Below are 13,182 nucleotides of genomic sequence, written 5' to 3' on the forward strand. Positions count from 1 at the left end.
TTCTTGGAATTAGTATAAATGCTTGTGTCAAATGCAGCCACAGACTGCCAACCTTGAAGCAATCTAATGTCTTCATTTTTGCTACCTTATGAGAAGCAGACAAACTTGAGGATAGGATAGTAAAACAAGAGTTATGTTTTGTGGCCTTAGGGTCCTCCACAGTGTCAAGTGGATAACGAAAGTGCTCATTTTCAGAGAAAGATGCTGAGGAAAAGCATCTCTAAACTCACTGAATATAACTTTTGCTGTATAAATCTATGTCTAATAAGTCTTGTTGTCTGAACCATCACTGAGCCAAAGCATCTCTGCTGCTTTGGTGGCTTTCTTTTTATTATTTCCTTACTCTTCTGAATGCTGACATTTTCCTCACTTGGGATAAGCCTCTCCGTTCTTTCACGTGATATTTTGCTGTTCTTTGTATGATCTTGTTTATTGGTACAATTCAATAATTAATCTCTGGGTCATGAATACTTTTGAGAATAGGATGAAAATCATCTAGACGTTCTCTATGTATATCTATAACATCTTATGTATGGCTTTATACAGACTCCCTGAAGCATAACTATGGGGTCCTACAGGATCAGGGAACCCCAATTAAAAAACCCTTGCTGTAGAAAATGGAAGAATGTGAAACATGCAAGGAACAAAAAGGGACAAGAGGTTCTGTTACAGGAAGGATTCGCTTAACATAATCCCAGGTTACTTTCCTAGACCAAATACCTATTTTCTGGGTCTATAGTACTTGAGAATGTCGTTCTAGAATTACCTAGGTATACTGAATATATTGTTTGTTCTGTAACCCAGGTTCTGCCATCTACTAGCTGTGAAATCTTGGACATAATACTTAGCCCCTCTGAGTTTCATTTTCTCATCTGTAAAACGGTGATCAAAAACAGATCAGCAGCATAGATTGAGGTGAAGCTTAAATGAAATAAGACATAGAAAGCATTTAGGTCAGTGCCTACCGTACAGTAGGTGTTCAATGAATGTTAGCTAGTCTTCATGCAAGTAGAAACACAACTTGGTCTTTGAATCTTAGTCCTGACAAAAGACCATGAATTATCTGGTGGCTGAAATTTTCCAATTTCTTAATAGTCTTTCACTTTGCTTTTCTCTGTACTTGTAAGAAGAACTGCACTTAGAGTCTCCAAAACAGTTGATTCGATCTGGCCCATTTGGTAAGAAATGTCTGACAAAAGTGCACTGTCTGATTCCGATGTAGTGATTGCTGTAGAAATTGGCTTTAGAATCTTCAGGGACTTCTGTAGTTGAACTGAGAAGATATCCTCATCAAGTACAGTGCTTCTAACACTTCTGGGTACTTTAAGATTCTCAACTACTACTGTTTCTTGAAGAGCCTCTGTTTTTTAGAAAACTCTCAAAGGAGATTAATAAACCATCCGATGGAGTTCTGCTACAGTCTTTTGGTGTCAGAATTTTATTCTTTGTGTCCTATTTTTCTTGTCTCCTCTTAATGATGGCAGTGACAATATGAGACAATATGCTTGTCAGATTACTTCTTTTCCCTTTCTTTGGCTCTTTTGGCAAGTATCTGGTTTCACATTATCATTAAAAGGCAGTCTGGTACAGACATAGCTTCAAACTTTGACTCTGTCATTTACTAGTTCTGTAGCCATGGAAAGGTCATTATGTCTCTCTGTGCCGCCATTTGCTCAACTTTAAATCAAGCAAGTTAGACTGATCATCTCAAAGCCTCTTTTATCTTAAAACTTTGTAATCTTAGGAAACAAGTATCCAATATGAAGTGCCTATCCTCTTGTAATATGCGGGGTTTTATCCATTTGTGATTATTGGCGCTATTTTCTTGTTACTGACATGTGGACAGAGCAAAGCAAATACTTGACTGCTTCTTATCTCCTGTTGGATAGCACATATTTATAATCGTTATATTCTGCTGGGTAGCTGTTTTCTTCTCTTTCTATGCTTTTGCTTGTTTGAGGACATGGCCGTGCCGTCTTACAATTTCAGAGCTTGTCTCCACTCCCATTTGTCCATCTGTAGTAACTCAAGGCCTAGTGCTCTGTTGATTTTTCCTTGCACAGATTCCATTACCCATTCATATTCTCTCACTCAAAGAGGCTTGCTCAAAGAATGCTGCTGAGGAAATGGTATGATGGTCTTAGTAATTGGAAAACTTCCTGCAGTATGTGTTTTCCATTATTGACAATGGTGTTCCAGAAGAATATATGGCTCTGGCAAGAATTTGGTAAATTTTTTCCTGCTCATCAGGTGTCACCTGTGTACTAATGAAGCCATTGAGAGTGCTTCGTATGCAGTGGCGAGCACCTTTGTTGGCTTAGGGGTCCTGAACAGGCATCTCTTTGTGGTGATACTGACGTTCCAGAATCTGCAGAAGCACAGCTGCACACTCGAAGCCAGGAAGCTTGCATGCTTTTTGTTCATCATGGGTCTCTTCTCTCACATTTTAGAAATGTCTGGTAACCAACAATCTGTTGTCTGTATCTATAAGTTTTTTGTTTTGTTTTGTTTTGCTTGTTCATTTGTTTTTCTTTCTTAATATTCCACATGAGTGAAATTATACAATGTTTGTCTTTCTCTGATTTATTTCCTTAGCATAATACCCTCAAGGTACATCTGCATTGTCACAAATGGCAGTATTTCATAGTATTACATTATATATCTATATCTATATCTATATATATCTATACATATCTATATATATATCTATATATAGAGATAGATTGTTTCCATATCTTGGCTATTGTAAATAATGCTGCAATGAACAAAGACGTGCATGTATCTTTTTGAATTAGTGTTTTCATATTCTTTGGATAAATACAGATAATCAAATCATAATGCCTTACATCTGAAACTTATATAATACTACAAACCAGTGTTACCTCAATAAAAAAAAAAACATTTGGGGAAAAAAATAGACTGACATCTTTGACTATAAAAATATGTCTGAATAGCACTTCCCAGTTTTTTGTATAGAATTTGGAAATGTGTCTTTCAATCAACAGTTCTGTGGATGACTTTCAGCATACAAAAGTTTCTATATGCTGGAAGTCGGCCTTATCATTTTGCAAGAGAAAAAGCCAGTGAAAATAAACATTACAGTAGGGGTAACTGCAGGTTAGTTGGAAACACCTTTCCAGTCATCTAGCCTTTCTTTCTCTCCCCTGAAGCTAGGTAGGAGATTGAGTGACAAAACCTTAGATTACAAGGAATTCATGTGTGACAGGTTGTGGAAACCATGCAGCTGAAAATCAAAATTCAAATGCATTTAAATTCCTGTTTATTAAGAAAGAAGCATATTTCTTTTCCTGGCTGCTTCGTAGATAGTTAAAATCGCAGGACCAAGAGGAATTGGGTTTGTATATCTAATTTCAAAACCTTTACATCCCCCCTAACTTTCCTCTGTCTTGGGTCTTTTTGGACCAAGAAGTGCCATATTATTACTATCTCTAGGAATTGATAGATATTACTCTCATTGTCCACTTCATGTCCACTCTGCTAAGAGGTGGTCAAAAAGAGTGTACCTTTTATTAATAATAGAAGTCAATGAAAGAAAACTCACAACAAAGCAAACACTGAGTCTTTCTTCTATATCTCTGGGAGTCCAAAGAGACCTCTTGTTTGACAGGTCTACTCTGTCATTTATTCTTGAGTTTTAAAATGTAAGATGTTAGCTCTATCAGACAGATATAGAGGAAAAATCATTCTATTGCATGATAAAGATAAGTCATACTATATGAGTCCCTCACTGTAAATCTTTCATCAATCTAAAAAAATTCATAATCCATTGTTCAAACTATTTTTAGAGAAAAAGCAGATTCAAACATTTACATTTTGTCCCAGCCTTTACCTGTTCAAAGGAGACCAACACATAGGAAGCAAAAGATGATATAACTCACCTGGAGTTGGCTATAAACGCAATAAAGTGATAGAAAAATAATCAACAAGTATTTATTGAGCATCTACCATGTTCTCAACTGTGTAAATAGTGCAGAAGACAGGGCCCTACCTTTGGTTTGATTATGATCCATTCGAGGAAGCAAGCCATTATATGAAACAACAGGGCTGATGCATTATGAAATATAATGATATGATAAACCATGGAGCAGAGACACTATAGAAGTTCAGAAGAGAGAAACTTCTCTGATGGGTAGAATAGTAGAGGTAATAAGGCTTAAGCTGGAAGGAGAGGGAAACTGTGAGCAAGAAGACAAAAATGATATGGCACAAGCACAGAGGTTTCACAGCACACAAGCCAGTGAAAACAGTCAAACTGAACCAGGAGAGGAACGAATCAGAACTGAGAGAGTTGGGTGGGGAAGAGTACCTGGGAGGCTGTGAAAGCTTGGCAGTGTTTAGATTCAAACTGTAGCCTACAGAGGAGAATCAATGAAGGTTTTTACAAGGAAAGTGATATGATGAGAGCAGTGTTTCATGAGGACTAGCCAAGCAGCCACATTTGGGAGAGGCTGGAGGGGAAAGAATGTGGAGACAGGGAATACAAGCAGGAAAACTGTTGTGGCAAACGAAGAGCAGGTCTTAGGAGCTGAGCTATGGATGTGGTAGAGGAAATGAGAAGGGACAGCTGTGACAGACATTGCTAAGAGAAATTGACCACACTTGGTGGCTTCCTTCACATGGCGGGCCGGGGCAGTGGTTATGTCAAGAAGGACTCCAATAATTGTGGTCTGATGGTCTTCAAGTGGGTCATTGGTAGAACTGATTGTGGGGAAGATGAATCAGCTCTTATTCCTGTCAGGTTCGAAGTGACAGTGGGACAGCTAATGAAAATGTTCACCAGGCAGCTGGAAATACAAAAATCGGAGCTGTATCTCTGTATACTGAGGGAAGGATGAATCACTCAGATGTGTTAAGGTGGGGGTGAGGAAACACATCTCAGAAAAGTAGGAGGCAAGGTCAATTTCAAGGGGAGACTGGCAAGGAGAGAAAGGAGGGCAAGAGAAAGAAGAAGGGAGAGAAGGAAAGGGAGGGGAGGGGGAGAGAGAGCGGGAGGGGGGACTTTGGAGTAGCTATCAGGAAGATGAGGATTCATGCAATTGATGAAAAGAAAGTGAACTGGGCCAATTTTACATAGTTCTTTGACTTCTTCCAGCCATACTTTACCTTCCCAAGTTTGGACAGAGGCGCTAGAGTGGGAGAGTGGCACTGGCTGAAGTGGAAGCATAAGGAGAATCTGGAGAGGATGAATGGGACCCAGGAGAGCATAAAGTAGTCCTCAGGGCATGGAAGTGTGGAAGAGGAAAGGGGGCAAATTCTTGTCATTAGAGATTGGAGCATGCTAAAGTGCAAAGGGAGGTGGTGACCCTTTCATGGTGATGGAGGAGACAGGCAAGGAAGGGAGGCCACTCAGGTGCAGCTGTGTTCCAGAGGAGGTGTCTGTGGACCGTGGGTATTTCCCTAACATTGACTCACTTTGCCTTCATTCCAGGACACTAAGGAAAGCCCTGCCTCCCACCCTCCAGCTCTAGCTAACAGAGGCCTCCCAGGACAGAAGTCCAGCAGTTGGTGGGGGGGAGCAGATTTTGCTCATTGGAACTTGATTTGATGCACTGTTGGGTCAAAAGCTCCTGATTTGCTTCAGAGATGGTTTTCTATCATTTAAATACCATAAACACTAACAGCAAAATAGCCCACTGGCTGGCCCCTGCTCTCCACACCTGCCAGGCCCAGTATCTGCAGCACCACTTGGAGAGAACAACAAAGACCCATCAGCCCATGTGGGTAGTGGTTGGGTGTCTTCCAAGCCTGAAGGAAAGATGGGATGTTAGGGAGCAGAGAGGTGAGCAAGATAATAGAGGTCCATTTGGCTACTAGAGAGACCACAGCCAAATGTCTTGCTGGGAAGGAGGAGTAAAACCAGGTCACCCCCCTTTGGGTTTGGTCTACAAAGAGACACAAGCAAAGGCAAACACATATACACATACATGCACAGAGAGCTACACAGAGCAGAGGTGCAAACATACAACTAACATTATAACAGACATTTATTTAGGTAACAAACTTAGACACTTGGAAAGGCACACCTGGACCTGCTCATCACATGCATCTCCATGCGTCTGCACACAGTTTTTTCCTCTCCAAGGATCCTCTTTCCACGGAGTACCCTGGTATGAATAGAGACAGCCCCCTCTCTTCCAGGCCTCACCCCTTCCCCTTTGTGTTTTTCCAGGTCGTGACATGGCGAGCACCACTCTGCCTGGTTACCCCCCTCACGTGCCCCCCACTGGCCAGGGAAGCTATCCCACCTCCACCCTGGCAGGAATGGTGCCTGGTAGGTGACAATGCGGCAGCTGCCTAATTTAGGTGGGGATAACTAAATTGTGGGTGAGCTGCTGAGTGGTCTATAGTCTGAGGCTAGGGGTGGGAGGAGACCCAATATTCTCTCCCCTCAAACCACTGCTATTCTATTCTCTCCCTAGAGGCTGCATATGTTCCCTCATCCTCCTTCATAAGAAATTGAAGGAGAGGGCTTTCAGAAGTGCCCCTTGTGTGCACCTCACTGTACATCATGGCCCCTCCACCCACCCAAGCCTCTGCCCAGGGAGCACTCAGCCTCAGCTCCGCCCTCAGTGCCCCGGCCCACCCCCAGCCAGCTGACACTGCATGGGAGAGCCTGCCCTGGTTTCCATGGAAACTTGGAGCCAAGAACCATTTCCAGGGGCATGTCAGTCACTCAGACAAAGCCTGGTCCACACCAACCCACAGGGAAGACTAGTGTTGAGAACCCACCCACCCCAGAGAGAGGAGAGAGCTAGTCCCTAAGGAAAGAGGAACAGAGGACAGATTATGGAAGGAACCAGAGAGGCTACCTTCAGAGAGATAAACTAGAGCACCCCCACATCTCCTCAGAGGAACCTGACCCTCTCCTTGCTCCTCAGAGCTGGGACCCAGGCCCTGTCTGAGGGCAGCTGGATTGGGCTGTGTAAATCAGAGGAAGAGACCACATTTAGGCTATGGTGATGGCAGCTGGAGCTTGTGCTCTTCCCAACCCCTCACCCCAGATTGGGAGCCAGGCTTGAAGCCAAAGAAAGTTAAAGCTCCTATTTGCATAAACACCAAAAAAAAAAAAAAAAAAACCTCTTGCCTTAAAGAGAATGAGACTCACTGGGCCTGCACCCACTCCTGCTGGCTGCATTTTTGTGTGCCTCTACCCTAAAGCTCAACTCTCATGGCAGGGAGTGGATAGAAGAGGGCGACTGGCCCCAATCCTGGACTGTCCATCCAGGGACAGCGCTGGGCAGGCAGAGGTAGGGGGCATGGCAAAGAGGGCACTGCTGCAGAGTGTGGTAGAAAAGGGGCTGAAGAGAGTGAGATGTGGGGTAGGGGGAGTGGAAATGTTTGGGGGCAAGGAGATTCTTCCAGGAAAATCCGGGCAGTGAGCAGGTGGGGACTGAAGAAGGTCTTAGAGCAGTGGGGGTGAGGGAGGAAGAGTCTGCAAGGAGGTGGGGATGAGGGGAGCCGCAGAGAGCTCATGGTGGCAAGGGGGGAGTCGTTAAACAGAATCTAGTGCTGATGAGGAAATTACACTTGTTTCATTAGCGATGGGGAAGGAGATAGCTCAGTTCCTCTTGGTCACAGTTGAGCTCAGAAGCTCATTATCCTGCTGCACGCATGCTTTCCCTCCTCGTCAATAAACAGGCTTTCCAGTGGCTGCATCCCCACCCCCACCCCAGCTCCCTCTCAGAGAGGGGCCCCTTCTCCTCTACTTAACCCGCGGTTAGGGATCACTGTAAACAGTCTAGGGTCATCACACAGGAGAAAGGGCGAGGGGGAAACCCGGAGGCCTGGCCTTTCTCCCGCGTAGGAAGTGAAGCAGCTTCCGACGGTTCCCAGCCCAGGTGAGCCCTCGGCTCACCGCAAGCGGACCAGTGGGCAGTCCACCTGCTCCCCGTTGTCTCCTTCCATTGCTGTGTGGTCCACGTATTGAGAGACGGGGTGGGGGGGTGCCCCCACCCCTTGCTTTGGCACCGTGCTGAGATGCTATTCTTAGGACTTTCTGGGACAAAGTGTCCTGAAGGCTTTTCTTCCGCCACCCTCTCCCTCTTCCACTCCGTGGGGCTATAGCTCCCAGAACCAGAGCCTCCACTAAAAAGGCCCCCAGTGCAGCGGGGTAGGGTGCCTAGACCTGAAATAAACCCTTCCTGGTGGCCCAGGGCGTCTCCGCGGGGGCACGGCCGCTCAGGCCCTCCACACCCGTGTGTGAGGAGCGTTGGTGCTTCTGCAGCCCCCACACACCCATGGGTTCTCCCACGCGGAATCTGGATTACTGCCCGCACGCTCACAGCCAGCATTGTGCTGCCCGCCGCACCTGCACCTCCGACCCGAGGGAGGCCACCGGCCTGGCGCGTTGGGTCCGCCCCGGCGTGGCTCGTATCTGATCCCCACTCCCCAACCCTCTCGCAGGGAGTGAGTTCTCCGGTAACCCGTACAGCCACCCCCAGTACACGGCCTACAACGAGGCTTGGAGATTCAGCAACCCCGCCTTACTAAGTGAGTACGCCACCTGGCTGGCCGGCGGCTCAGCGCGTCCGCCTGCTGGCCGGCTCAGCCCGGCTGCTTCTGGACGCGTCCGACTCCCAGCCCCTCGACCTCAGGGTGCTGGCCGGGCAGGCCCGTTAGTGCAGCCCTGAGCGCGGGATCCCTTGAGGACGCCCGCGCCTCTGGCTCTTCCTTCCCCTCCCTCCACGCTCGCAGGATGGCCCTGCGCCGCCCCCACCCTCGACCCTACTGGAAGTTCCCCAGTCGAGCGGCGGGGATCGCAGATTGGGTCCTTCTCCCGCCTGGTGAACGGCAGCGCTCCTAGAGACAATCTCCCTCGCAGCCCAACCAAGGTCCCCCTGCCCGGGTCCCGCCAGACCCCAGCCCCAGAAAGTCTTTCCTTTGCTTTTCTTTCCTTTTTTTGTCCTGTTTGTCCTCTCACCCAGCCCATTCTTCTCCTGTGTTAACTTCCAGGTTCCCCTTATTATTATAGTGCCGCCCCCCGGGGCTCCGCCCCTGCCGCTGCTGCCGCTGCCTATGACCGCCACTAGTTACCGCGGGGACCACATCAAGCTTCAGGCCGACAGCTTCGGCCTCCACATCGTCCCCGTCTGACCGCCCACCCTGGAGGGAGGGAGGACCGACGCGACTCGAAGCCTCCGGGTCACAGCCCCAGCCCCACCCCCACCCCAGGACGCCTGCAGCTCTTCACGTCACCCCGTCGAAGGCAGGACTCTACGACTGGAGCTGCGGGCAGGACCCTCAGGCCCAGGCTCACTGCCCCCAACCCCGCCCGCCACCCCTCCTCTCCTGCCTGGACTGCGTGGCGCAGTGAGGAGGGCCGGACCCAGCTCGATCCAGCTCACCCCGGCCTCGCCGAAGCCGGCCCTGGAGCGGACCAGCCACACAACGCCGAACTGTGGCCCGACCCGCCGCTGCATGCGGGGACACGTTTTTGTGACACACAATCAGCGCGGACTGCAGCGCGGCCCAGCCCTGGAGCAGCCCGCCTCGGCGCTCAGGCGCCAGGAGGACTCGCTGGAGGGACTGGGCAAAGGAGAATAAGAACGAAACGATTTTCTGCAGAAGGAAGAAGAGCCTCCTGCCTAAGCCTCGGGGAAAGTCCTTATTCCTGAGCCAGCCGGACTGCCCCTACCTTCCGAGGGTGCCCTGCCCCAGAAGGAGGAATGGAATGGGGGCGTGGGGGCTGGGGTCTAGAAACAAAAAGGTGGGGTCGTCAGGTCTTTCCAAGATTGGGACCGAGGCACGCAGGCCCCAGCAGCCTGCACCCACCGAGCCCCGACTCTTGGCTCTTCCCTCCCTACTCCACCTGAACTGCCCAGGCGCCTCCTACTAGTGACCAGACTCTCAGCCCCACCTTGCCCCTACCTCAGCGTCTCAGCCGTCTGCTGACCTCCCAGTCTCCCCTCGCTTCCGTCCTTTTCCCATGCTCTGCATCTCTCCTCCCTAACTCGCCGCCCCATCAGAAACTCAGGACCAGTTTCCATAAGCCATGGGCACTGGTCTTCCCCATCAGTTACTTGATGTCCCTCCCTGGACACAGACTCTCTCGGTCTGCCCATGGTAGGAGCAGGTTCTGAGTTGGTGTCTGAGCTACGGCGGGGTAGAAGTAGGGGGGCCGCCCACTCCACCCCAGGCTCTTCCTCCCGCAGGAACTGAACAGAACCACAAAAAGTCTACATTTATTTAATATGATGGTCTTTGCAAAAAGAAAAAAAAAACCCAACAGGCTGCTGCTTTGTAGAAAGACGGTGTGTGTCGTGTGAAGGCGAACCCCTGTGTATATAATCCCTCCCGGTCCGCCCCGCCCCGCCCCGCCCCGGTAGAGTCCCAGCTGCCCACCCGCCCCGCCTGTAGATACGCCCCGCTGTCTGTGCTGTGAGAGTCACCGCTCGCTGGGGGGGAGGGGGGAACACAGCTACACGCCCTCAAAAGCACAGCACGTCCTGGGGGGAGGGGGGCATTTTTTATGTTACTAAAAAAATTACGAAAGAAAACTCTATGCAAAATGACGAACATGGTCCTGTGGACTCCTCTCGCCTCTGTTTCGTTGGCTGTTTCTCTGTAATTCTGTGTTTTCGCTCTCTCCTCCGCGTCTCCTGCACACCTCTCCCTTCTCTCCATCTCTCTCACCCTCTCTGTCTGTCTGTCTGTCTCTCTCTGTCTTGGTCTCTTTGTCTCTGCTCCTCCCTCGGCCTCTCTTCCCAGCCCTGCCCCGGCAGCCTTGCCCTCGTAGGCTACATCAGAGGTGGCAGCCTGTCCCCTCGCGGCCGTGACCCACTAGCCCTGAGCCGCCGGCAGCCGGGCCGCCCCGCCCCGTAGTTGCTCTTTGTAGCGGCAATGCGCCCTGCATGTCTCCTCACCCGTGGATCGTGACGACTCGAAATAACAGAAACAAAGTCAATAAAAGTGAAAATACATAAATAAATAAATAAAAATCCTTAAATGCGAAAAAGGCTTGGAATCCTCACCCAGATGTCTCTCCCATTCAAGCCTTTTTATTTGAAAAGGAAAGCAAGAAAAGAGTATAGTTTAAGGGAATTTCCGGCGCCCAGCCAGTCTCCAGTGCCCGGAGCCCGGTGGCGGGGCGCCGAGGTTTGAACTTCGAGGCCCTGCCCATTCCAGTCCTTGCGGGGCTGGCCCTTCAGGGGTCCAGAGCCAGGACCCAGGGAACCCTCGAGAGAGCCCCTTGCCAGCTCTGGTCTCCTCGGCTACTCTCAGTACGTCGGTTCGTTTTGATTCTTTTCTTTTTCTTTCTTTCTTTTTTTTTTTTTGTGCACATGATAAATAAATAATAAATAATAATAATTAATAATAATAATAATAATAAAATTTTGTATGTCACTCCCCATGGCTCCAGGTTTGTCTCTCCTTGTCTCTGGGACAGGCCTCCCCTCACACTGGTCCATCCCAAATAACCCTTTCAATGTTCTTCCCGACTACACTCCTGTGACCACCGTCCCCACCCCTTTGCCCAGACCCTCTTGGAGACAGCTGGAAGCAAGTATAGACCCAGATGAGTGGGCCCTTCATAGCCACCCGCCCCGTCATTGGGGCAAGGAGATTTCCAAAACTTCAGAATAACTTCGAGTTATGCATCCATACCAGACCGGTGCGGTAGCCCTGCCTCTTCACCTGCACCCAGATTTAAGGTTCAGGCTCTCAGAACGCAACTTTGGAGTCCCTCTCTTGGTGGGTAGGGGGGTCTCTGCTATCCTGACTCCTTCCTCTGCTCCTCTGCTCCTTGGCGCAGCCATAATTTTATCCCCAGCGTCAGCGCGGAGACCGCGGAGACCTCAGATGCGTGTCGCGGCACGTTTGGTTCTGGCGCCGACAGTGCCCAGCCCCGCGTAGACCCGAGGAAAACCTACCGGCTCCAGGGACCTCGCACGCCCCCAGTGCCTTGGGGAGTCCCAGGCCCTGGCGAGCAGCAGCTAGGATTGGTGTGGTCTGGGTTTGTCCCCGAGAGGGAGCACAGGAACCTGCCTTTCGGTCGGTCAGTTCTTCCTCTTCCATTCGTCCGGGTGGGTCTATATGTCCCTGAGTGGTTCTGGGGGTGGGGAAGTGGAAGACCTGTTTGCTTTTTCAGACACTCTTACTGTTCTTGTGCCTCCGTGTCCAATGAAGGATTTGTGTATATCCTGTGTCTCTGTTCCGGTTTGGAGGTGGGATGAAGTGATTGTCCAGGATTGTCCAGGTGGCATCTGAGATGCCTGGAAGGGAGTCCCCTCTCTTTCCCTTCAGCCATCTCCCAATTCCAGCCCTTCCACAAAGGCTGCACCCTCAACTTGGTCTCCCCCCTGGGAGGCTTTCCTTCTCTGCCCCTGGGAAACTTTCTCAGCTCAGCTCTCAGCTCTGCCTCCTCCCACTTGGAAGGCTCTTGATGCTCTGAGCTGCCAGGGTTGGCTGGGGGAGCTGCTAGCAGGACCTGGAGGCAGACTAAGGAGTGGCTTTCCCTCTTGACTGGGGCCAGTGTGTCCCAGATGCCTCCTTCCCACCAGGATCCCTGAGGCCTTTCTTTCCCCAAGCCTATTTGCCCAGCTTCGCCCTCAACATGTCACTTCAGGAGGATACACAAGATTCCTAATGAATCAGCCAGCCCCTGATTAAGTCTATCTCTTTCCTCCTTCCTCCCTACCTATGGCCCCTCCCTATTCCCCATCTCAGCAAATGACAGTCCCACCTTCCACCCTGCATGGTGCTGCCCCTCTTGACCATCAATCTCCTAGAAAGATAGCCTTCAAACTTCTTTGATTATATACCCTATTAGTAAAAAAATTCTTAATGTTTACTCCCAATATAATATTTATACACTTATTTGATATTTACATACTTATTTATAAATTCATTAAATGTGCTACTGGACTAACATTATAAATTTTATAAGACATAGAAAAAGGATGAGACTGGAGTACATAAACGTAGGAGTTCTAATGTTCTCATCTTACCCCTAAATGGATTATCTTGCGCACACATACACACACAGAAGATGTACAACCCACTTTGGAGACCCTGCTCAGAACCCATCAACACCCAGCATGGCAGAACTCTTGACTATTGCCTGATGTCCAGTAGGTAAGTCCCTGGAAGTTGTCAGGGCACTGGGTTGGCCCAGTCAATGCTGCCCTCATCATATATAGCAGGATACCTGGCCCCCAGTAC

The 13,182-nt window shown here is 49.1% G+C and overlaps 1 protein-coding gene across 1 annotated transcript in view; it reads left to right on the forward strand.

The window, feature by feature from the left end:
* The window catches only part of LOC105304668 (paired box protein Pax-2), a 52,044-nt gene extending 41,078 nt beyond the window's left edge, over positions 1-10,966 (forward strand). The window contains exons 6-8 of the mRNA XM_023522537.1: positions 6,191-6,292; positions 8,425-8,511; positions 8,993-10,966. Coding sequence (XP_023378305.1) covers positions 6,191-6,292; positions 8,425-8,511; positions 8,993-9,114 — 311 coding nt within the window. The 3' untranslated portion in view covers positions 9,115-10,966. The remainder of the gene's footprint in view (positions 1-6,190; positions 6,293-8,424; positions 8,512-8,992) is intronic.
* The last annotated feature ends 2,216 nt before the right edge of the window (positions 10,967-13,182 follow it).

The sequence above is a fragment of the Pteropus vampyrus genome, unplaced genomic scaffold (genome assembly GCF_000151845.1).
Source record: "Pteropus vampyrus isolate Shadow unplaced genomic scaffold, Pvam_2.0 Scaffold348, whole genome shotgun sequence".
In the NCBI taxonomy this organism is placed as follows: Eukaryota; Metazoa; Chordata; class Mammalia; order Chiroptera; family Pteropodidae; genus Pteropus; species Pteropus vampyrus.